The sequence below is a fragment of the Catharus ustulatus genome, chromosome Z (assembly GCF_009819885.2).
Source record: "Catharus ustulatus isolate bCatUst1 chromosome Z, bCatUst1.pri.v2, whole genome shotgun sequence".
Lineage (NCBI taxonomy): Eukaryota > Metazoa > Chordata > Aves > Passeriformes > Turdidae > Catharus > Catharus ustulatus.
The window spans coordinates 28,304,402-28,327,291 of record NC_046262.2 but is presented as its reverse complement, the minus strand read 5'-3'; the positions used below and the strand labels follow the sequence as shown (position 1 = coordinate 28,327,291).

Sequence of the window (22,890 nt, the reverse complement as noted above, 5' to 3'; positions counted from 1 at the left end):
TCATAGTTGTCCCTTGTTTTTTGATTAAATTATATACATTGTGTTGATGTTTATGGAGATGCATTTATGTTAACTCTGATTCCTAGTGAAGGAGGCTGGCTCAGGGAGTGTTGACTACAAGTGGAGAGCATCTGGCTGTGGTTTGTCACCTTCACAAATTGTCTTAGTTAACTAGTTTGGTTATCTTGTCTACTACTGTCACAACCATATTGAAACAAAATAAAAATCCATTTCAGCTCTTGGTCTTTATCCTCCAGATCTAGCATTTAGGTTTCTGTATGCTTCATTGAAAATAGTGGCAGGTTAATTAGAGAAAATCTGCTGTAGTTCCTGCTTCATGTAGGTGCAAATACATTTAGGTGATGCAGCAATGTATACCGGTGAACATTTCCCTGACAGCATTAAACAAACTTCTTTGGATTTTAATATGAAGAGTCAGGTAAACATAGGGAAGAAAGGGTAGTTCTTGGAAATCAAAGTGTTGTAAAGGAGATTAGTACACACTAGTACACACAAAATTAGCACTTGGAATTTAGAATTTGTATGTGATGTGTTTACTGTGTATCATGTGGTCCTGTGTAGGTTGAAGAGGGCAATGTAGTATCCTATTGCTTTCCAAATAGAAGTCATCTTCATCGCTTCAGCAGTATACAAGGCTTGTGAAAAGGTTTTGCAGAAAGGAAACTGTGGAGCCAAATAGAAAATAAATGGAATATGCCAAACTAAGTCTGTCATTTCCAGATTTTTTTTTGTTTTCCCAAAAGAAATGTGGTAGATCCAGTATAAATTTGTGAAAGCATTTGATATGGTATTACCTAAAGATCAAATTAGTTTGAAAGACATGGAAATGAGTAGACAGGTAAGCATGAGAGTAAAGAAATTACAGTAATTTCACAAATACAAGCCGCACTGAGTATCAGCCGCATCTCTGGGTGTTGGCAAATATTTCGTTCTTTGTCCATAAATAAGCCGCACCCGAGTATAAGCCGCTCTGGCGTTCGCGGCAAGGACCCACGTGCAACAAAGTTGCCAATTAGTAACAGAACCGTGGCAGGGCGGGGTTTACTGGCTCAGCTAAGGCTGTGCAGGCTCGGCCCGCTAGGGGCTGCTGATGGGGCCAGGTGGCTCAGCCCGGCACTGCCGCTCGGCGGGGCCGCTCGGGGCCGGCCGCCGCCTCTGGGCTCTCTCGCCCTGGCCCGGCGCTGCCCCATAGTGGCAGGCAGGGACGGAGCCCCCCCAGCTCCTGCGGCGGCGGAGGCGGGCGGGGCCGGAGCACACCGCCTCCTCCCCGAACCGCAGCGATGGCAGCACGGGGCCCCCCTGTCTCTCCCCCGGGCTGCGGCAGAGGAGGGAAGGAGAGAGTTCTCCCTCCTCTCTCCCTGCCCCCCATGCTGCCTGCAGGGAGCCAGGCTCCACCCATGACGCAACAGAGTAACAATTTGTAACAATCGCGAAATGGCAGCTTTTACTGGCAGGTGCTCGGCTCAGCACCCTGGCTGGCACTTCTGAGGTTGTAAATGTCAGAAAATTATTCACATATTAGCCACTCCTGAGTATAAGCCGCATTTCCGGTTTGGGAGCAAAATCTTTGTCAAAATGGTGCGGCTTAAATTCGTGAAATTACTGTATATCACATTTTGTGTTTGAATAGGAAGGGTAGGCTTCAGCAAGGTTATCAACAGTATTCCTCAAGATTTGGTATGGATATTCATTTGTTTTATTATTAATAAATTATTAGTAGGTTATCCTAACCAAATATTTGGGTGATAAACTTTATTAAGTTCATCAACAGTGAATAAATAAACTGCAGTACAAGAAGAGCTGATGGTCTGAAGAAATGAGACAGCAAAATAGGATTCAACTTAATAATGTCAGCAAGAAACTAGGGACTAATAGGGATTTCTACCACCAGAGCTCACCAGATGGAAATTGTAGAAAAAGGGAAAACTTTAATTTGGCAATGATCACAGAATGGGTGTAATCCAACAGTGTGGTGAAACTGAGCATTGAGCAGAGTCTAGAAATACCAAGTGAGCCTGCCTAGTATTATGGCATGGTTGAGGTTGGAAGGGATCTCTGGAGGTTGTCTGGTCCAAGCCCCCTGCTCAGGCAGGATCATCTATAGCCAATCCCCCAGGAAAATGTCCAAAAGGGTTTTGAATATCTCTGGGGATGCATATTTCACAACCTTAGTACAAACAGACAACAGATGTACATGTAATTTAGATCCCTTCTGTAAAGGGAATCTGGAATTATAAAGAATACCTAAAACTATTAGGGAATGAACAGCTGCCTTGCAAGAGGGAAAAAAAAAAAGTGATTAATTTGTTTAGCTTTATAAAAAGACATGAGAGATTTGGGTCTACAGATCCTACTTACAGGACAGGATAAAGGAAAGTAAGAGAAGGAAATGAAACAAATTGCCAATATCAGCACTAGATTAAAAGGAAGTGGAATAGCCTGGATGAATCTGGTCTGGAAATCAGGTTCAGGAGTTCATTTTTATTTTATGATTAGAATTATGTAGTGAAGAGAAGGTTTTATGACACAATTGACCAGCAGCCACAATGCTTATTCTCAATACTCAGCTGATCCCCATGTTCACTCCCATGCCTTCGCAACCCGTTCTGTGCTTGTCTGTCTATTCTGTTGGTGCATGTCATGCTTGATCTCTCCAGTGTAAGAACCTATGCACTATTCCCTTTATTGTTCTTTCTTTAATTGGTCTCTTTCTTCCAGGATATCCCTGTCATCAACCTCATAGGCAATTCCCTCTCCCAAGATAATCTGCAGTTATTTCTGAGCTGCACAGTGAACCTTATATCTGAACCACCTTGATCACATAGGTCTGCATCTGCTGCGTTTCATCTTTGGAATCATTTTATACCCCTAGAAGGTTTCATTGTTTCTCTTTCATTAGGCATTTTGTCTCTGATCCTGCTTACAGTTAAATTTTCCTTCTGTCTCTGGCCTACTTGACCAAAAATTATCTCATAATTTTAGTATTCTTTCTTGCTGAAATACTGGAAGAGTATTTTTTTCTGCCTTGTAGCTTGGGCTAATTAAAACCCCAAACTGAAGTCATGGGAAATACTTGTTTTGAGTTCTGCTTGTGCTGTCGGAAAGCTGTAAGTTTCCGGGGTTGAGTATCAGGACCTAATCTTTTGGGTATGTCAGGGTTACAGAATAACCATCAAACTATCTTTTTTAAACCTCTGAGGACACAAAGAATCAGTCATTGTCCTGTTGTCTATGTTCTTGGCCTTGCTGTTTCACTTTTCCCCCCAGTCGAGGCACACACACTGCTGGTGTTTTTCACACAATTATTAGAGGATGGGATAGATTTTATGGCCAGCCTCTAATTGCACAAAACTCTCCCACTAAGCAATGGAACTGGCTACCTTTTCTAAGATTTAGATAGCTGAGTCCTTGTGTCCTGAGCAGTGAGTGGGGCAATATCCTGAAGTACATGGGAGGGACAGATGTAGAGATTTGCATATCTACATCTCTGTCCCAAGGTCTCTTGATATTTCATAATCAGATGCTATATGCAAATGACTGACGTGGGCGTGGTAACCAGTGTTGGATATTACCAATGGTCCCAGGCACTATAAAAAGTACAGTTGGGAGATACCAGCACTCAGACCTGTTTTGTAGAATGACTGTAGCTTTGACTACATTGCAATATTCAGTCTGGTTGATCACACATAAATGCAGTTTCAAACCACTGCTGTAAGGAACATGAAGCTGGGACTTAAGGCATGGATAAACAAGATTGTTTGTATTTTGCCAAATGTCATCAGCCAAAACAAATGCATTCTTTGCCTAATCTTCATCTCTTCTTGTATCAAAATCAGACCACCACAAAATATGTATGATGTTCAGTCTGTATCTTTGTTTTTTGGATTCTCTGTCCTAGATCTTTTCCTTCCAGCCTTATCCAGAGCACTGCAACTTTTCCCTGCTATGCTTCATTTTTAGGCAATTGTCTTAGCAAATCCTGTAAGCAGTATGCTTTCACCAATGCTTCTCCAAGTCCCGTGCTGCCTTCATTCTGACTCCTTTCAGGCTAGTCCTGAGGCACAAAGAAAAATTGCGTGCAAGTATGGTACAACTGTGACACTGTGTACAAGTTTACTTGTTAAAGCTTCTGTGCACCTTCATGTGTATGTCTGATCCACTTTCTTCCCAATTACCCCACTAGTCCAAAATTCCTTAGAGACAACTTTGCTGGTGTATTGACATCAGTTGGCTTGCAAAACACATACCTATGACTTGCTATTTTACTAATGTGGTCCAAACACGAATGGCTAAATCAGTTTAAGGTTTTTTTTCCCCTTCCTTTGCTTTCTAGCTGTAAAACTGAGGAAATTGACTTCTTTTTTTTTTTTTTTTTTTTAAGGTGAAGCAGAGAACATACTTGACACACAGAGCGCTTTGCTAGAATTGCCAAAAGGACCTATCACATTTGAAGACTTGGAGAAAGTCAGAATATCTCAGAACAATTTCTTCATAGAAAAATAGAAAGATGGTATTAAAGCTACATAGCTGAAAAGTGATTATAGTACTGCATTTAAACATAAATAAATAATTAAAGTTTTGATAAGATTATGAGCTCATATAAAATCAAAATTTAATTTTTAAGAATTAGTACTTTCTAAAGCAATTGGTTTCATGTTATGTGTATCTCTTAAAAATATTAATTATTCTGTGGTATATTTTCCTTGTTTGTAGTGAAATACTGAATTTGCATTGACTGTTCAGAGTCTGAAAATAACTTCCACCTGTAGTAAAAATGTCTGGTACTGACCAAACTCAGTATAATCAATAAAGATGTGGTAATTGGTGGTTATGAGTTTGTATAACTATATAAATTTTATAAATAAATATGTACAGTTTTCAAATATATTTCAGGATACACAGCTCAATTTGAAGTCATGAGCAGGCAGTCAGTTTCTTTGAAAAATAAGACACTTTTTATTTGCTGTTCATTAGGCAGTGAACTCACCATCTCTGCTTCAAATTCTAGAATAAACAGCTTTTATCCGAAGTAGGTTCAGAAGTAAACACATAACTTGCTAACTGTGTCTTTTACTCTTGGGGAAAACTGTGTTAAAGCATGAGCAGAGATAGTTTCTGAAGAAGAGGAAACAAATTATGTAGCTATTTTCTGAATCTTTTTCATGCTTGTTCAACATTCTGAAACTCAGGATAATTTGTTTTTTGGTAATTGAAATCAGAGTTTCACTACTATGATGAATATTAACTTAGGCTAACAGCAAGCAAAATTATTAATGTATGTTTTTGTAGTGAGTAGATCCAAGTGGCCTTACAAGTACTGAAAAGCTGAGAAATTTTATGCATGCCTTTACTCTAGCATGGCACATACCAAGAATGTAGTTTTGGTATACTTTAATGTTCTTATGTCACACTTGGAAAAAAATGAATATTTCTGTATTGGAAATCTTGTTTAGAAACAGATTATTTTGTGTTTTGGATGGAAATTCTTCTAGCATTAATCTAATTGTGGAAGGAAAAACAAATGCTCAAAAAGCATTCAAAAATTAATTAAGATGTAGTCTGTACTGACAATTTGTTGACTTAAAAATTAAGTTCCAGCTGGAGATAATGCCCCAACTATGCTTTTGAAGACTACTTAACTGAAGTTAGAATATTGTTACCATAAGACAAGGCAAATATATAATGAAACAAAAGCTTCTCAATATAGAAGAAATTAATAGCACAGTTTCCACAGTTTGCCTTCTGAAAGTGCATTCACTTCTGCGTCATCACTTCTGTAATTGGTTCTGTCCTCTACATGTTAATAATGCGTGCAGTCTGTAACTGATTTTAAATGTCATGTTTTGATAGTCAGTGTAATAAAATGAACACAAGTACTCCACTTTCTTGTTTGAGTAACAGAGTGTTCCCTATGTTTTCCCCAAGTTCTGAAGTCCACCTTCCTTTAGTTTTGAAGAAGTATTGCATATCTGTCATCTATTGGTAGTCTTTCTTCCAAAAAAAGAAAAACAATTTAACTGGTCTTTTTGGGTATTTCTATGTGTCCATCTGTGTCTTTTAGCCCATGTTTTAATCCTATGAAAGACAGTTTTCACAAGAGAATTGAATGGTATAACTTCCTTCAGAGGACAATGAAAGAAAACAGGAGCTCATCAGGGACAAGGTTTACTTTGGGAAGATAAATGTTGACGGCACAAGTTGCCTAATCATCGTATTTGTTAAAGAAATAAATAAAGCACCTAAACCATCCTGCTTCTTCCTGTCATTTGTGGTCAGCTGGTCTCAGCTGCTTAGACTTACTTTAATATATCACAACAACTGTCTTTGTTTCCATGAATCACTGGGGATAAAAAGGAGAGCAACTCCAGAGTGAGCTTGTTCTGGCCTGAAGGCACTACTCCTGCCACCTTAATTCTGCTGGATTTTTCTGGTTAAAATGCCTGATAGCCACATATCCTGAATGAGTATCATTTGGAGCAGGATTGTTCTGGAAAAGTGAGAAATCAGTCATGATTAGGATGTCAAAATTAAGCTGTTCTAATTATGGATATGTCTCATTCACAGAACCCAAGGAAGTGCATGCCGCCTGCAAGCCGCAAGTGCCTCCACCTTTATCTGGTTGTGATAGTGTGCATGAGTATTGAGGAGAAACAAGCAACAAGTCCAGTTTGGGCCCTTCCTTACAATATGGAAAGTTGAAAATCACAGCCCCTTCCTACATGCTTTATTATAATAGCAGTTATTTTAATGCTGACTGCACGTCACTGCTTTTAAAAGAAGGGGAAAGCATTTATGTGGATGTAGACAAATAAGATTGCTTCTGCATTATTGTTTATTTTCTTAATCGGCCTTGGACTTCATTATGCAAAAATGCATGGATTTCTTAACTTTTTAATTATGAGCTATCTTAAGATTGAGCTTTTTTCTAAACTGCACAATCCTCTAATGAAGGTAACTAGGAATGCTTGTGCTTGGTCATCAATAACATTGATGAAGTAGTATTTCCCATTTCTTGCAGAATCCTGTATGGTACTAAGCAAACTTTAGAAATACTTTAAATTCTTGTTTAGACAGCTTTCAAAAACTGAGTTGCCCTTGCAGCAGTGAATTGCATGAATTTGAAATGAAGTCCCTGGCAAATGTCTAATGAAATCAGTAAGTTACTGCTGATTTTCTTTGTCTGACATTTGGAAGTCATGGGAATAAGGCCTTCAAGGTATTCAAGGCTACTGAGATATTGTTAAAAGATATCTTTTATATTTAGCTCCCAGTTGTCATGAAACCTCCTTTACCTTGTATAAACTTTGCTATTGCTCAAGAGATTAATAATTTAGTGCAAGGAGAGAAATAGTACAATTATCTTTATCTTTTGTTAAGAAATTTAAATACACAAAATACTTCCATTGAGCCAGTACACTGGATGTACTTGCCTTGAAACATCCTACAATTCATGAATGGAAATTAATTTCTTTGTTCTCTTGTTGTTTTTCCTTCTTTATAAAGCAACAGTAGGAAGTTATATACTTACTTCAAATTAATTAAATTTATATTATTAATCTTCTTCTGCATGCTTTGTTTTGAATAGCAGTTTTCTAGTCACTGCCCAGCTCAGGAGGTCCTTCACTTCTTGCTTTGTCCTAGTAGTGCTTTTCCACATTACTACAGCTTTCCAGTCACTGAAAACTGAAATCTGTTGTCTAGAAGACTACAGTTCTTGCAGAAGTCCTGCACTATCACCTGATGTGAAGGTATTTTCAAAAAAGTCCAGCAAAATCAAGGTTCTGCTCTCAAAATGCAAGTAATTACCCCTGCACAACTTCTGTCTATAATAGTATAGTAGGTAGGACTTCAGCTGAGGGAGGAACAGATCGAGGTTTTGTTCTTCAGGAATTTCAGATTAGCAGCCTCCACTTCTGTGGATTGCATCCTAGCAACATTCTGGATGATGGTGCCTACTGTTGGAAAGGTACCACTGTTTAAACATTGAAGACTGAACCAAAAACTGTCCAGGTTTTGCCTGGGGCAGAGTTAATTTTCTTTGGTGGCTGGTATTTGTCTATGTTTTGGGTTTGTGCAGAACACAGAGTTGACAATAGATGGTTTTTGTTACTGCTGAACAGATAAGAGCCAAGGCCTTTTCTGCTTTTGGTTCTGCCATGCTGCTGAGGGGACTGGGGGTGCTTAGGAGGAGATACAGACAGGACAGGTGACCCAAAATGACCAAAAGGATATCATGCTGGTGGTATATGAAGTGGGGGGGAAAAGGAAGGGGGAGAAAGGAGGGTGCTTTTGGAGCAATGGCATTCCTGAGATGGCTGAACACCTGCTTGCCCACAGGAAGCACTGAAATCAATTCGTATTTTTCTTTGCTTTTGTGTGCAGATTCTGCTTTCCTTATTAAACTGCCATGGCTTTTCTCACTTTTCTTGGTCTCTCCCCAGTCAGAGTAATGGGGGAATGAGTGAGTGGCTGTGTGGGGCTTGGCAGCTGGCTGGCGTTAAACCACAACAGCTTTGCTCACTATTTCAGCCCTCTGCAGGCTTCTTCTAGATCCAGCTCAGTGTAAAACAGCCAAATCCTCCTTGAAGACGAGACTGGAGTCTGTAACTTCTCTGCCAGCACAACTAAATCATACATCTTTGTACACTAATCTCTAGATGTATGTCTTCTCTGCGCTCTCCTTCTAGATTGAGTTTCGAGGGTTTTCTTTATATGCCAACAATATCCAAAGGATTAAAAGCATAGCCCTCATGAAAAAGGATCTATTGACAACAGCTTCAAAGTATTTGAAGAGAGATTAACTTTTCTGGTTCTTCACAGTATGGCTTTCTATAACAGGTGACAGCAAACACTTCTTGTCCTATTGAGCTGGAAAAAAAAAATAAATAAACCAACTGCAAGCTAACAAACAAATACAGAGGTAAAGTTTACTTTCACAGAGTGCGTAGTTCTTAATGGAGTACAAACACCACCACCCTTGTCAGCAAGAGCCTGCTGGGCCCTATTCAGGAGCCACACAGTTGTGCAGCTCCAAATCTCTAGGATGCCCACATTGGAGCCAGGTATCTCTGATGCTTGCATGCCTGTGGCTGCCACTGAACTCAGGCCCCCAGTTCAACAAACCTGAAAGAAATCCAGGCTTTGAAATCCCCCTTCAAGTATCCACAGCTGAAGTACTTCTTTGAAAGTGCATTTCTTTTACTTCACTTGTTTTTGTCTTTTTATGTCAGCCAACATTTTTAGGGCACAGAGGTAGTTATGGGGATTCTAGGCCTGCAAGGGAAAAAACAGCCGAGATTAAGTTTTTCACTTTTTCAAAGAAATACGAGACGGCATCGGCACTACTATCTAGCCACGAGCACGAACAGCCGGTGGAGGAAAAGGAGGTGTCTCCGGGAAGGTGGGGAACGGGACCCCGAAGAGGGAAGCTGAAGCTCAAGTGTGCGGAGGAGTGAAGAGCCGCAATAGCCAGCTAGGGCAGGAGGCGAAAGCGCTGCCCCAGGGCTCCTGGACGGCTGTTCCGGGCACAGCGACCTCTCGGCGGAGAGGCGAGCGCGGTACCGGGGAAGGGGAGGGGGCTCGGGCCGGGGCCGGGGCCGGGGCGGTGACTCAGCGCCTGTCGCAGCGCATAAAAGCGGGCGGCGGGCAGCGGCGGGCTGGGTGGCCGAGCGCCGCGGTCGGGGGCGTTGTGGCGGCCGTCGGGTCTGCTGGAAAGGCGCCCGCGGGACGGGACGGCGATGGGGATGGCCAAGCTGCGAGTGCTGTGCGCCGCCGTGGCTCTGCTGTGCGCGGCCCCGCCGGGGCAGCCCGGCGCCGTGCTGCCCGCGGGCGAGGGCGACGCGTACGGGGTGAAGCTGTGCGGCCGCGAGTTCATCCGCGCCGTCATCTTCACCTGCGGCGGGTCCCGCTGGAAGCGGCTCTCCCTGCTGGCCGTGGAGCCGGCGCCCGCGGCCGGTGAGTGTCCTGGGAGCGGGACCGAGGGGCAGGCGGCTGTCGGGGCGCTGCCGAGCGAGGAGGGATGCGGAGAGCGGAAGGGAACGGGGAAAGGCGAGCCTCCCGCGGCGCCTCTCGCTTCTCCCGCCCCGAGCCGCAAAGGGAAGGTCCCTGTCTCTCCCTCGCTTTCCCTCTAGATCCTAGTTGGCATTTCCGAGACTTTTGTAAGGACGCCCTGAGATTCAGAGGGAAAGGGACGGCAGATGCTGGGGCATTATTTGCCGGGATAATCTTCAAAGTTTTTGGTCAGTTCGGAGACACTGCGCGGCTGCGCAGGATGCCGGCTGCAGAGGAGCTTCCACTAGAAAATCCCACAAAATCACACTCCTCCCCTGCCTTGGCCATATGGGGAGGTCTGGCTCGCCCTGGGAATCAGTGGGGAATGCCTATCACTATGGCTTCTTCCCTTCCCGAGGCTCTGTAATCCCTCGGGTGGCGGAGCGAATCGGGATTCCTGCCGGGGTTTTCCGTTCCCGACGGGAACCCTGGCGCCGCGCTGCCCGTCGGAGGTCCCGGGATGTGCGGGACCACCACGGACGGAGAATCGGGCGATGTAATCCCTCCCTTGTGCTGCTCTGCACCAAAGAGTTGGCACTTTGGAGGATGGACTCTGGTGCTCCAGGTTACAATCGACGCTGCTAGAACTGCTTTATGGTGAAACAGTTAATGGGTAAAATATTCCTCATAGTTTTACTGTCTGATGTCCCAAGCCTCATGTGTCAAGAAATTGTCAGTAGATGTCTTTTGGGATGTGCTTTCAAACTGAGGTAAGGTAACAGTAATTTTAAGTGATATCTCCAATTTATGCTGATGTTTTGAATACTGAAAAATAACCTTTTTAAAAGGACAAAAGATGGAATTATGGCTGAAACCTGCAATGGAAAATATAATTTTTTTCTGATTAAACCACCTTAGTGAAATAATCTAAGACTTCAGGCAGCTAATGAAACCAGTATTCTGGTTTTCTGGGAATTTGTTGCCTTTTTCCCCCCCAACAGGTTGAGTAAAAGATTAAAGTAGCCTAAGTAATAATTAGTTATTTACAGCCTCTGTGGGGATTATGTTCTTTCCCAGCAAGTTTTACTTTCCTTTTTATTAACAGCAGCTTCTGAGAACAGCAGTCACTAAGGAGCCTCCACTATGCTACATGATGTCTAACTATCCAAAAGACTATTATTTAGCAGTTGCTGTCTAATTAATAAAGTAGCTACATCTACTTTTATTTTTGCACGTATTGAGGCAGCTGTTCTATCAGAAACTTGGGTTCTATATTCTAATTAGCCATAAGTAAACACAAAATTTGCTGGATGTTCTCATGTTCTTTCAGCTTTCTGAAACAAAAAGTAACTATATCAACAGAATTAAGATCACAAGACAAAGACTTTTTCTGGATTCTTTTAAAGTTAAGAATTGAAGAAGCTGCTGTTCTTCACATTAGCTGAAATAAGCAATGCCACTAGCCTTGCAGAGGTAAAATCAAGAGAAACAGTGTAAGGTGAAAGGAATTAGGGCTGGATTTTTGAGAGCGCTTTAGTCAGTGAGATGAAGAATGTTGTAAGCAAATTCTACAAGCCTACATGCCTTGAGAAATGAAAGAAATTAGTGTAAAACATCAGTTAAAAATAGCTATAGAAAAATACAATCTAAGAATCAGTTTACATACAATCTTTGCTTATTTAGTCCTTCCTACATTTGTCCTTCACATGATGCTAGTTTATGTGATTGGAGGAGAGGCAGAGGAGGGATCTGATCTAATTCATCAGACACATGACATAGCTCTGTGGTGTTTCTGGATACATGTCTTTACAATAAAATTCTGTTTCTGTGGAAAAATAACACTGCAGTTGTGACAGGATGCCTTTACTTCAGTTGCAGTTGTTTCTGTGTACTCTGCATGTCTAACAGGAGGTATAGACTTTAAAACTTAGATTCTGCTAAAAGTAAGCTACAAATAAGTCATGGTGTGGAGACTGAAGTACTGACAGTTTTTCTACATCATAGTGTTTCACTTAATACTAATTGAATGGGGTTTGTTCTTTGAGCTATGTAATCCTTTTGATGCTCCTGCAGTCTGAATCTAAGACAAGTCTTTTCTTTAAAACAGATTCTGCACAAACAGCAAGTAACAAACTACTGGGAAGCTTCAACCTGCAATCAGTTTTGGATCCTGAAGTGGAGCAGCTGCAGAGAAACAGCCCATTTCTTGGGTGGGAGGCGTTTAAGGACTTGTATAGTTTAAATTACTATAATGAATATGTACCCGTGGCAGGCGACTTAAAAAAAGTTGTTCACCAAGTAGAGGAAGCTACTCAGAAGGACAGTGGGGGAACGGGAAATGCAAATCCCATGGAATCAAGCAGTTACCTTTGGACCAAGTATCCCAGAAGAAAACGGGAGTCTCTGGGTTTGGCAGGAATGTGTTGCAAATGGGGCTGTACAAAAGCTGAAATTAGTACTATATGCAGAGTTTAAAATCCCCTCTACACTTATGCATGAAACCAGTTTTTGTTGCAGTACTATTTGATTAATTAGTTCATGGAAGAAAACTCTTGCTGTATTTTATCTTGTCTATATGTGCCAGACAATAAAGCTAGTTTTCTTTAAAAAAAACCAAAAACAACAAAACAAACAAAACATAAATGTAATTGCAATGAGCTTGTTTCGCTGCAGTAACTTCTAATCTATATTTTTTACTATGTCTTTTCATTTTAATGTTGAGCCTTTACACTTATATTACAAATGTATTATATCTTTGTAACACTTCAAGAACTTCAATATTTCATTAAAATGTAATTATACTAAGTGTTGCCGAATTATTCTTCCTCTGTCAAAAGACTGAGTATAGAATCATAGAATGGCTTGTGTTGGAAGGGACCTTAAAGATCACCTAGTTCCATCCCCCCTGACATAAGCAGGGATGGGACACCTTCCCTGTTCAGAGTTAGTCAGCCTTGGCCTTTAACACTTCCAGGGACGGGGCACCCACAGCTTCTCTGGGCAATCCATTCCAGTGTCTCACCAACCTCACAAGGAACAATTTCTTCCACAGTATCTATCTTAATTCTCCTTTCTTCAGTTTGAACCCCTTACTTCTACTGCTACTAAGTTTCTAATGAGGAGTCCCTTCCAGCTTCCTTTTAGCATCCAACAATATTAAAAAGGGATTCATGGTTCAAAACTGTACAGAAAGAATATCTTGCCAATTGAAACCCCACTTGACACTGACTCAGCTCACTGATTATTTTGACCGCATGTTTTCCATTTCCTTGTATTTGCAGAATTGTTTTTATGCAGTGTTATCTTTGTATAAAATTTACTGCAACACAACATTTGCAGCCTGTATATTTTTTTTGTATATAAGCTTAAATAGTTAGAGTATTAAAACTTCAGTCATTCCTTATTTGCTTTACTTCTCCATTTTTTCCCTACTGCTGCTGTGTAAGAGTGCTAGATGTTCATCAAGTAACTGCTCTACAGACACTTAGACATCTTTCTGTGTGTTCTTAGACATGCTGGTCTCCACAAATTCAGATGTACTTCTAAGTTGCTAATTGCTAAATGATTCAATCCTTAGTTTCTAATCCTTTTGCATTCCTGCCAGTTTTTCTGAGCTGTAAAAGTTGTATTTCCAGCGATACAGTTCATGAGGTGAGGGTTTTGGTTTTCCTGACATCTACCATACTCATGGTAATTTGTCTTTGTAGATGTAGTTGGCTCAGAGTATGCTTCAGGGCTTAGGCTGTGCAGTTGATGCCTTTGGCTTTGTTCTCCATGTTATCTTTTGACAAGCATTCCTTGATTGGACTACCAGTCCCTGCAATTATTAATTTTTAAGTTCCTTTTCTTAAGATATTCTAGTTATTGCAGCATTAAGGCATCTCTCAGTCCTTTTTATTTTTTTCAGACATCAGTTTCATTTGGTAGAGATTGGGCAGAATGGATATTTGCTATGAATGCTGTTATCTTCCACATGAAAAGAACCATCTTTTCTATCCTTGTAACAACACGAAGAAATGTGTTGTCTTCTTAAACATCTTAGCTCTAGTGACTTTAAGATGCTTTTTGCCACTCTGAGTGGAAAAAGCAGCTCTGTGACTTTCTGCTATAGTTTTGGTGGGTTTGTTTTTGCAACAGATTAACTAAATGTCTATAGCTTGGCTTCCAGCAACTTCACAGGTAGTTTTAGGTTTGGAGACTCCTGGTTTAGATCAGAGTTTCCTAGAAGTCTACAGGAGGAGCTGGAGGGGAAGTATTCCCTATTTTTGAGCAGTATCAACAGTTTCTGATGTTAAGATTACTTAATATTAAGGTGATGAATAAGAGGTACATAAAGTCCCTACAAAATGCCAAAATATGAAAATTCCATGCAAGAAGAAACTAAAAATTATTCTGCATGCATTCATCTTGCTAGAAAACTGTCTCCCAAGCTGTTGAAAAGAAATATTGGAAAAGGTGGATATGGTTATAGCAGGCTTTAGTGAACCAAAGATGTAGTTAAAACCTTAAATTTGTGAATTTAAGCCTTGAATGGAACAATCTGGAGTTTAACTTGCTGGGTTAGATGTAAGCCACTGGTAAAACTATAAATAGTGTAAGTGGAAATACTGCTGGAGTGGAACTGTTTCAGGCTGAGATGGGATTAAAAATAGAAAAATCAGTCTTTATCTGATATAAACAGGCTTTTCTCAGAGGTATGAGTCAACTCAAAGAAAAGGTGAAATTTGTGTTCCTTAATAGGCCTCGTCTGTAACAACTTTAGCAGGCAGGACATAGCACAGGCAGGTGACACAAACAAAAATTACAGTAATTTCACGACTATAAGGCGCACCGGATTATAAGGCGTACTTCCGGGTGTCAGCAAATTTCCGAACTTTTGCCCATATATAAGGTGTACTGGACTATAAGGCGCACTTTTTTTTGCAGTGAGGACCTGTCCCCAGCTCCCCCGTGCGGTTGCTGGCCGCGGCCCCACAGGTACCCAGCTACTGCAACCCTACCTCCACCTGGTTGCCGTGGCACCGTGGCCCGGTGGGCACCTGGCAGCCCCGGCCCCGCAGGCACCCGGCAGCCCTGGCCCCACCTCCACCTGGCAGCCCCAGCCCCGTGGCCTTGCAGGCACCTGGCAGCCCCGGCCCCGCCTCCACCCAGCAGCCGTGGCCCCACAGCCCCGCCTCCACCCGGAAGCCGCGGCTCTGCCGGCTCCCCCCGTGGCTTGCAGCTCTCGCTTCTGGGTTGGCAAATTTCTGAATTTTGTCCATATATAAGGTGCACCAGACTATAAGGCAGACTTCCGGATTCGGGCCAAAATTTTAGTCAAAAGGATGCACCTTATAGTTGTGAAATTACAGTAATTTCACAAATACAAGCTGCACGGATTATAAGCCGCATTTCCGGGGTGTCAGCAACGTTTAGGTCCTCATCCATACATAAGCCGCAACAGACTATTAGCCGCACTTTCGTTCGTAGTGAGGATCCGTGTGCAACTTTCACAGATTTGCCAATTAGTAACAGGATCGCGGCATAGCGGGGTTTACTGGCTTGGGGCGGGGTCAGGCAGGCTCGGCCCGCTCATGGTTGCCGACGGGGCCTGGTGGCCCAGCTTGGCGCTACGGCTCGGCAGGGCTGCTCGAGGCTGGCCGGGCGGTGCTGCCACCGCTGCTAGGCTCGCTTGCCCCCCCGCGACCTGCACTGCCACCAACGCGTTTGCTCGCCCTGGCCCGGCTCTGCCATGCTCCCCTGCACCGCCGGGTTCCCCTGCGCTTCTAGCCCCGGTTCTGCTGGGCTTCCCCACGCTGCTGGTTCGGGCTCTGTCGACCCCCCACCCTGCGCCGCTGGCCCCACCTCTGCCAGGCTTTCCCACCTCTGCCGGGGCTGGCCGGGCTCCAGCTTGGCTTGGGGCTGCCACGGGCTCTCACTTCTGTGTTGGCAACTTTTAGAATATTGTTCATATATTGGTCGCTCCGGATACAGGCCTCACTTCCAGGTACGGACCAAAACTGTAGTCAAAATGGTGCGGCTTGTAATCGTGAAATTACTGTACTGTAAGTCTGTATTTTAGAATAAGAAAATATTTGTGTACATATGAATGTGTGCAAAGGTTCCTTTCCCTTTCCCTTTCCCTTTCCCATTCCCTTTCCCTTTCCCTTTCCCTTTCCCTTTCCCTTTCCCTTTCCCTTTCCCTTTTCTGTGACACAAGGCTGTATTTTCTAATGGTTTCTTTGCAATGTAGCCAAAGGTGACAATTACGTGTCACTCAACTGGAACAGGTCTAGAGGTTGCCATCTGCCTACTGCTCACATCACTTGGTATCCAGAGATATTTTCTGAAGATGAGAAGCAAGCCTTTCATGTAAAATGAGGTGTCTGACTGCTAGTCAGGGAAAGCAAACACGCTTTGAAGCACACATACTTTGGAGCAAAATGTAAAATAATAATTGAGGTGGGTATTGATCCAGATAGCAGAGCAAAAGGACGCTGTCTCTGCTGATAGTGCCTTGGGGAGTGCTGCCATATGTATTCAGCAGCATAAACATGAGGACAGCAGTTTAAGGCAACACATTCTTCTTACCATCAGAATTTTTCAGAAATATACACTTTTTAATGAGGAAAAAATTGAGGTTTTTTCACACATTTCTTTCACAGAGAAATTAGGTATTAAGGAAATATTGTTTTAGCAGTATACTGTTTACAGAAATTCCTTACAGTCCTGTTGATTGTGTCTTACTGCACAGAAATTGTCCAATTTCTGGATAATCTTAATAAGATGTGTGAGCCATCTTCTGAATAACTATTTTGAGTTAAGGAGTAGAAAGTGGTATAACAGCATGTTCCCAAATTAGCACTGCCATTTGTGTCTGTATAAGCGTATTCTGAATGTTTTGGGGAATTTTTTTCTCTAGGGGTGTAGTCTGATTCAGATCGGACTGTAACCTCCTAGAACAATGCCCAAAGACATGGGAATAATTCACAGCAGTATGTAATAACAGGTTCCCCGGCTCTGTTCCCTGCTATTGCCTTGTTTTAAATTTGATGGAAAACTCTTAATGCAACTATGCAATGTGTTGATTGTGGTATATCTAGAGGTCAGTGCCTCAGACAGTGATGACATGTAAGTTTGACCATATTCAGAGTGATAAATGTGCTGCAGAGAATTGTGTAGCAATTTCCAGAGACCTGAAAGACACATCTTCCTCCTAGTCCTGTTTGGCCAGTTCTTTATTTTGCCAGTTGTTTAAACCATAGAGGAAGATATCTAGATTCATGAGGAAATGTGCTATTCTTTTTTTTTCTTTTTTTTAATTTTTTAGCCTCCACTTACAGGCAGAGCCAGAGACAGACCAAGAGTTAGCACTCTGAGTTTTAGGGAGACACTACTGTGTTTCCTACTCAGCTGGCAGTAGACAAATGACTCTGTAGAAAGCAACAACTCCTTCCCTATTCAGCAGAGAGGAACCTGGGTAGACTTGCACCCTGCTTCCTGCTCTGCAGTCACTCACTTGTACAAGCAGTTAGCTGAAAGGGGGTCCTTTCCTAATTTGTGTCACATATGGAATGAATTCTATTCCTCACACAGCTTTCATCTTGGGAACAAATACCTGAACTGTTGCTTCCTTTACCTGGATTATAGTTCCAACAGATTTAAACTGTGAGACTGCTTTGTGCCACCTGCTTTGTGGTGAGGTCTCGATGTTAGATACTGCACTGTAACAGTGTGCTTGTCCCATGCTCTTTTCTGGCCTACAATATCTAGAGAGCCAGCATTAATGGAAATGAAAGTAAATTCTCTAGCTAGTGCATCAGGCTCATTTTCTTCATCTAAGCTTCCTGCTACCTAAGTTTTTCCAGGAAATTTCCCCCACTACATTTGAATTGCTACATGTTCCTCAAGTGCAGCCTACTCTCATGTTTTAACCTTAGAGTGATGTATCTCAATGATTTTTCAAGAGCACATCATTGTTAACACAGTTGAGTGACATAGCGTACAAAAAGTCAGATGAGAATAAAAATCTGTCTGCCAACCTTTGTGCTTTGAAAACTCCTGGTTATTGTCCTTCAAAACAGGCCAGCCAAACAGCCCACAGCCAGACATGCTACTTTGCCTTGTCTGGATTGTCTTCCCGGGACTGCAGCGTTTGACCTGGAACTCTGCAGGTCTTTCCAATTTTTGTGAGATCTCAGCCAGCAAGTGATGCATCTCTTCTGGTACTGAGGAGTGTCTCATCAGGAGCTATTTTGTCCAAACAAGCTAAAAACAAAATGCCTCTGAATCAGAATGGGATGCCATGGTTTCAGCTCTCCTGGTATCACTACTCAGTAGTTAATTTATTGAAGGTTTTCCCTATGGCAGCAACCCAGTGTAGTTTGCCTGTGACCATATGCTTCTGGTACTGCAGAAGTCATTGAGACCAGCAGTAGCTAGTCTTGATCCCAAAGGCTACTCTTGAAATGCTTCTCTGTCTGTAGTTTTGCATCATTTTGTCCCTGCACCAAGAGATGAAGTGTTTCTCATATAGCAATAGTATGACAACACAGTTTTTCCTCCTGACCTTTTTTCTTTTTACTTCACAGCAGTGGGCTGAGGGCTCCCATGCAGTGCCATGCTGACCCCAGCAATCCTGTGCCCTCTGTGCAGAGTTTTTGAGAGGCAGCCCCTTATTTCAAAAGGCAAGTTAAAATTCCTGTCCTGCTGATGCATCGTAGCTGTTGGCCTTGGAGCTTCTCAGTAACATGAGTGGTTGGTCTGCTCTTACTATCACTGCTGTTCATTCCTCACTGGGCTAAACTATTGCCTCTTTTAGACTTGCAGAATCCAAGGCTTAGGGAATACATTCAGTGCAGGTAGCTTGGTGGGCCGCTGCAGCATCAGATGCAGATTGGGCTCTGACAGCCCAAAGCAAGAGGTTGAGAACTGGTATGGACCCCTTGCAAACAAAGGGCACAGCAACTTGTGGTGCTGCCAAGGTGACTGGACACTCAGAGTCACAGCACGAGCCAGCCTGGACCAACAGCCTTCAGACAAGGAGTCAGATGGAATAGCAAGACCTTTATTGCACTGACTGTGAGGGCATAAGAGCCCAGGGATTTCTTTGTTCAGGGTCCTCCTCGGAGGCACCTCAGGCTTTTTTCTGTGTTACTGCACCATGAATAAATTGCATGAAAGATTAAGATGTCTGAGTCTCTGCTCTGGGAAACCTGAAGTCAAACCAGTAAGGAAACTTTGACTGCGTGTGAGTGGGGTGTGAGCTCTCTGGAGATGCTCACTATGGAGGAGCTTTGATCCCAGCTGTGGAAGTATCTGCCCACACCTGAATGGTCAGTCTGGGAAGTTTCTTTAACATAATAATCTCCTAAATTTTATCTTGGAGACTAAATTTAACTATAAATTTAGATTACAGCTAATCTAAATTAGTTGACCTGAATAGGTAATTGAGAATCCAAAAAATCCCCATGACACAGTCTGCTGCTATCAATGATGAGGTCACCAGGGAGGAAGGCTCTTCACTGCAGTATGTGAGAAGAGGATGAGAGAAAATATTGACAAAGTGGGACATGGAGGTGCAGACTGGAAATAAAAAGAAGCCTTTAGCCTTCAATGGTAGCTTTGGCAGCAGGGCCAGGGTCCAGAGAAATTGTGTTGCCAGTTTTGAGGAGTTCTCAGGCCCTGTCAGGTAATACCTCAAGGAGCCTGGTCTGACACTGCAGCTGAGCATGCTGGGCAGAACCTTACCCAACGTGAATTCCTATGAGATTTCTCCTGCAGGAGTGCTGACCAGTGCTGATATAAAGAGCCATGTACAAAACAGTAATTCATATAAAGACTTACATGTGGAAGGAAGTTTTTTCCTGGTGTGGTCTTGAGAGAGCTAAACTAACACATCTTAGTTAACTATATACAAATATTTATTCATTGTATGATATGGTTCATTACATACTAACAGATAATAAGAATTTATACATATATATATATATATATATATATATATATACACATACACTATAATCAGTTTATTACATAGAATTATGGACAAGGACAAGAAACAAAAATGGCTTGGTCTCTTAAATCATATTCAAAATCATGTCTTAATTGGCAAGATAGAGATTTGGTTGGATAATGCACACAGGCATGTATGGCCTGTTCAGGAAAGGTATTTACCACTAAAAGGCTATTTCCAACATGTTTATTCTTAGACCAGAAGGGCTTTTGGAAGCTGGAATGATTAACATTTCTCAGCAAAAAGGATATTGCTGTTATGTAGGGACTATGAAGTAAATAAAGTTGTTAATGGAGATGAGTTTTTCTCTGTGTGATCAAAGGACTTCACAAAAGCAGAAAAACTTCACACTAATGGGAAATTTCAATTACCATTTTGATGAGAAAGTGATACAAAAGGACATAAACTATACAGACAATTCAGGAAAGGTGTTGAAGCACTCTGCAGAAGATGGAGAAAACAACTGGAGGAAACTGTGTTACTTAATTACCCCTAAGAAAAGATCTAGTTGAGAATGTGGACATAGTGGGCATCACAACAACAAAAAAAAAGGTAAAATAGTAATTTGACAGGTTTCAATAAATTTGAAGGAATTTAATGAGGAGTGGTTTGACAAGGTTCAGTAAGTTCCATGGCAGGGTTCACCTTATCAATTATTGCATGGAGGAAATGAAAGAGAATCGATTTAGAATTTCGAATGCTTCACATGGAGACAAGAGATGCCAAGAGTAGGGGAGACCCCATAACTGAGTTATGAGGTTCAGAGAGGACCCTCTTACTATCTAAACATTTTGTGGAGCTAAGGTGGGGCTAGGTCCAATATTAGTCTCAGACTTAGACAATGGTTTATGTCTAAAGGAATTATCTATACAATGCTTTCATAATACTGAGCAGCTACAAGGATTAGTAGTATTTCACTAATTTTAATTCACCACACTTACCAAGTCACTTACCAAGGATCTGGTTAATGATCTGCCTTGGACATGGCAGGATCTGTCAGTGTCAGGTAAGGAATCTGAAATCCCAAGAAATGTACCTGCTTGTGGGGAGAATCATCTGTCACACAGTCCAGCTGCAGTACAGGCAGGGCTCCAGCTGAGTCCATCCTGATGGTGGTATCTATATATGGCTGTTAGCGAATAATAGAAGCTAGATAGATGTCTTAATTTTAGCTATGGTGTTCTGTTTCCTGCATTGGATTTAATGCATTTTTGGGTTTTGAAACCACCATTTGAAATTTGAAATATTTTTCAGATCACCTTTATGCCCTTTTATGAGGGCCAGGGTTTGTTAAGCTAGGTGTTTACCTCACTCAGGCTTAACCTCCAAAAATTGTTAATAGTTATCTGTGGAAATTCAAAGAGGATGAGAGAGCTTTCCAGTGGTAGGAAAAAAAACATAAATGGTGCAAGACTGGACAGAAAACTACAGATCAGTAATTTAGTCCAATTGTAATTCAAGGGGCAAGAGGAAATGCAGCAAAAAATCAAGTGAACAATATGATTATTTACACAATGATGAAGAGACATCAACATGGATTTTAAAAACATCAGATGTTGTGGTTAGATTTTATATATCTTGGCATCAAAACTTCATAATTAAATCTTCATAATTAAACCAAGGTAAGATAGAACAAACATAACTACTAAAAACAACTATCTCTGTCAGATTCTCTTAGTGTCGTGTTTCTGCTATTTAACAAAGGTGTGCTTTCAAGAAGGAGAGACAGACCAAACAGAATTCACGGATCTTCCTTTTGGTATAGTATTATTTGACATTTTCATTAATTGCTTGCATGAAGGGAGACAGTGAAGTTACAGAAAGAACTGGCAAACAGCTGCAGAGGAATTTACTAACGGTCTTGAGAAGGAAGGGACTGTAATTACATTGGAAGACTTCAGACTTGTCTTCAAGAATTAGCTAAATTACTTCCTATGTTTAGGAACAATCAAAATAATTTGCTGTCAAAACATTCTTTAAACAGCAATGTCTTTGGTGAAGTGAATAGAGGGATTCATACCCTTATGGCAGGTCCTTTTCTTCTGAAGACTGAAGTCACACTTAAGGTCAACCCTAAGTGTTACCTGGGATCTTTAAAGAGGTACTTTCAGAGGTAAGAATCTGCATAAGCTCATTTTCAAGTGCCACACTTCCCAGGCAAAAGCTGCTATATGCAGACTAGATGTTAAGGTTGATTTACCTGTTTAATTTATAGATCAGTATTTTTGAGGAGAAAGAAGCTTTGACTTGACTGAGAATTTTAATAGCATAATTTGAAAAGTCCATTGATCTAATTAGAGCTGACCAGCTGTAGCTCAGGAAACACATTCAATATCCACATTTAATAGCTGCTTTTTTCAACTGTTCTTGATGTAATTGTTTAGCTTTTTGTTGTTTCATTGTTCTTGTTAGCTAAATTCAATAGTAGACTTATTATTCCTAACTGGAGTTCTTGTTGGGGAGAAATTACTGGAATTTTAAATGAATGGCAATGTCCTTGAGCTAGATACTTAGATAAATTTAACTATTTTTAAAAATTGATTTGTTAATATTCAATTTCTTAATGAAGTTTTCTCTTAAGTTATGTAAAATTTTTTGTATATAAATACCAAAGTTAAAATTAGTTGTCTAGGTTCAGTAAAAGAGTAGACAAGATTATAGAGTCAAAGTGAAATAGCTAATACTATTACATTTGTTAGATATCTGTTGGACTTCTCATTTTAAGAACTCAATAATAAGATTGCAGATGTTACAGAGGGGATAAACCAAAATGGTTTCTTTTCCCATGCACCATTCAACCACATATCATCTAGATAAAACTGATCGTATATTCTTAAAATATTTGCACTGATCACATAACTTAAATTTAACTTTGAACTTTAACA

At 41.5% G+C, this 22,890-nt stretch overlaps 2 protein-coding genes across 5 annotated transcripts in view; both read left to right on the top strand.

Annotated features, from left to right (window-relative positions):
• PLGRKT (plasminogen receptor with a C-terminal lysine) overlaps window positions 1–6,270 on the top strand; it is a 72,980-nt gene extending 66,710 nt beyond the window's left edge. For all 4 annotated transcript variants that reach the window (XM_033085224.1, XM_033085220.1, XM_042780139.1 and 1 more), the window contains one exon: window positions 4,403–6,270. In XM_033085224.1, coding sequence (XP_032941115.1) covers window positions 4,403–4,524 — 122 coding nt within the window. In that variant the 3' untranslated portion in view covers window positions 4,525–6,270. The remainder of the gene's footprint in view (window positions 1–4,402) is intronic.
• Window positions 6,271–9,692: 3,422 nt separating this feature from the next.
• LOC117010827 (relaxin-3-like) lies at window positions 9,693–13,341 on the top strand. Its single transcript, XM_033085833.1, has 2 exons — window positions 9,693–9,975; window positions 12,119–13,341. Exons 1-2 carry the CDS (start codon window positions 9,759–9,761, stop codon window positions 12,484–12,486), a joined length of 585 nt encoding a protein of 194 aa, XP_032941724.1. The 5' UTR covers window positions 9,693–9,758; the 3' UTR covers window positions 12,487–13,341.
• The last annotated feature ends 9,549 nt before the right edge of the window (window positions 13,342–22,890 follow it).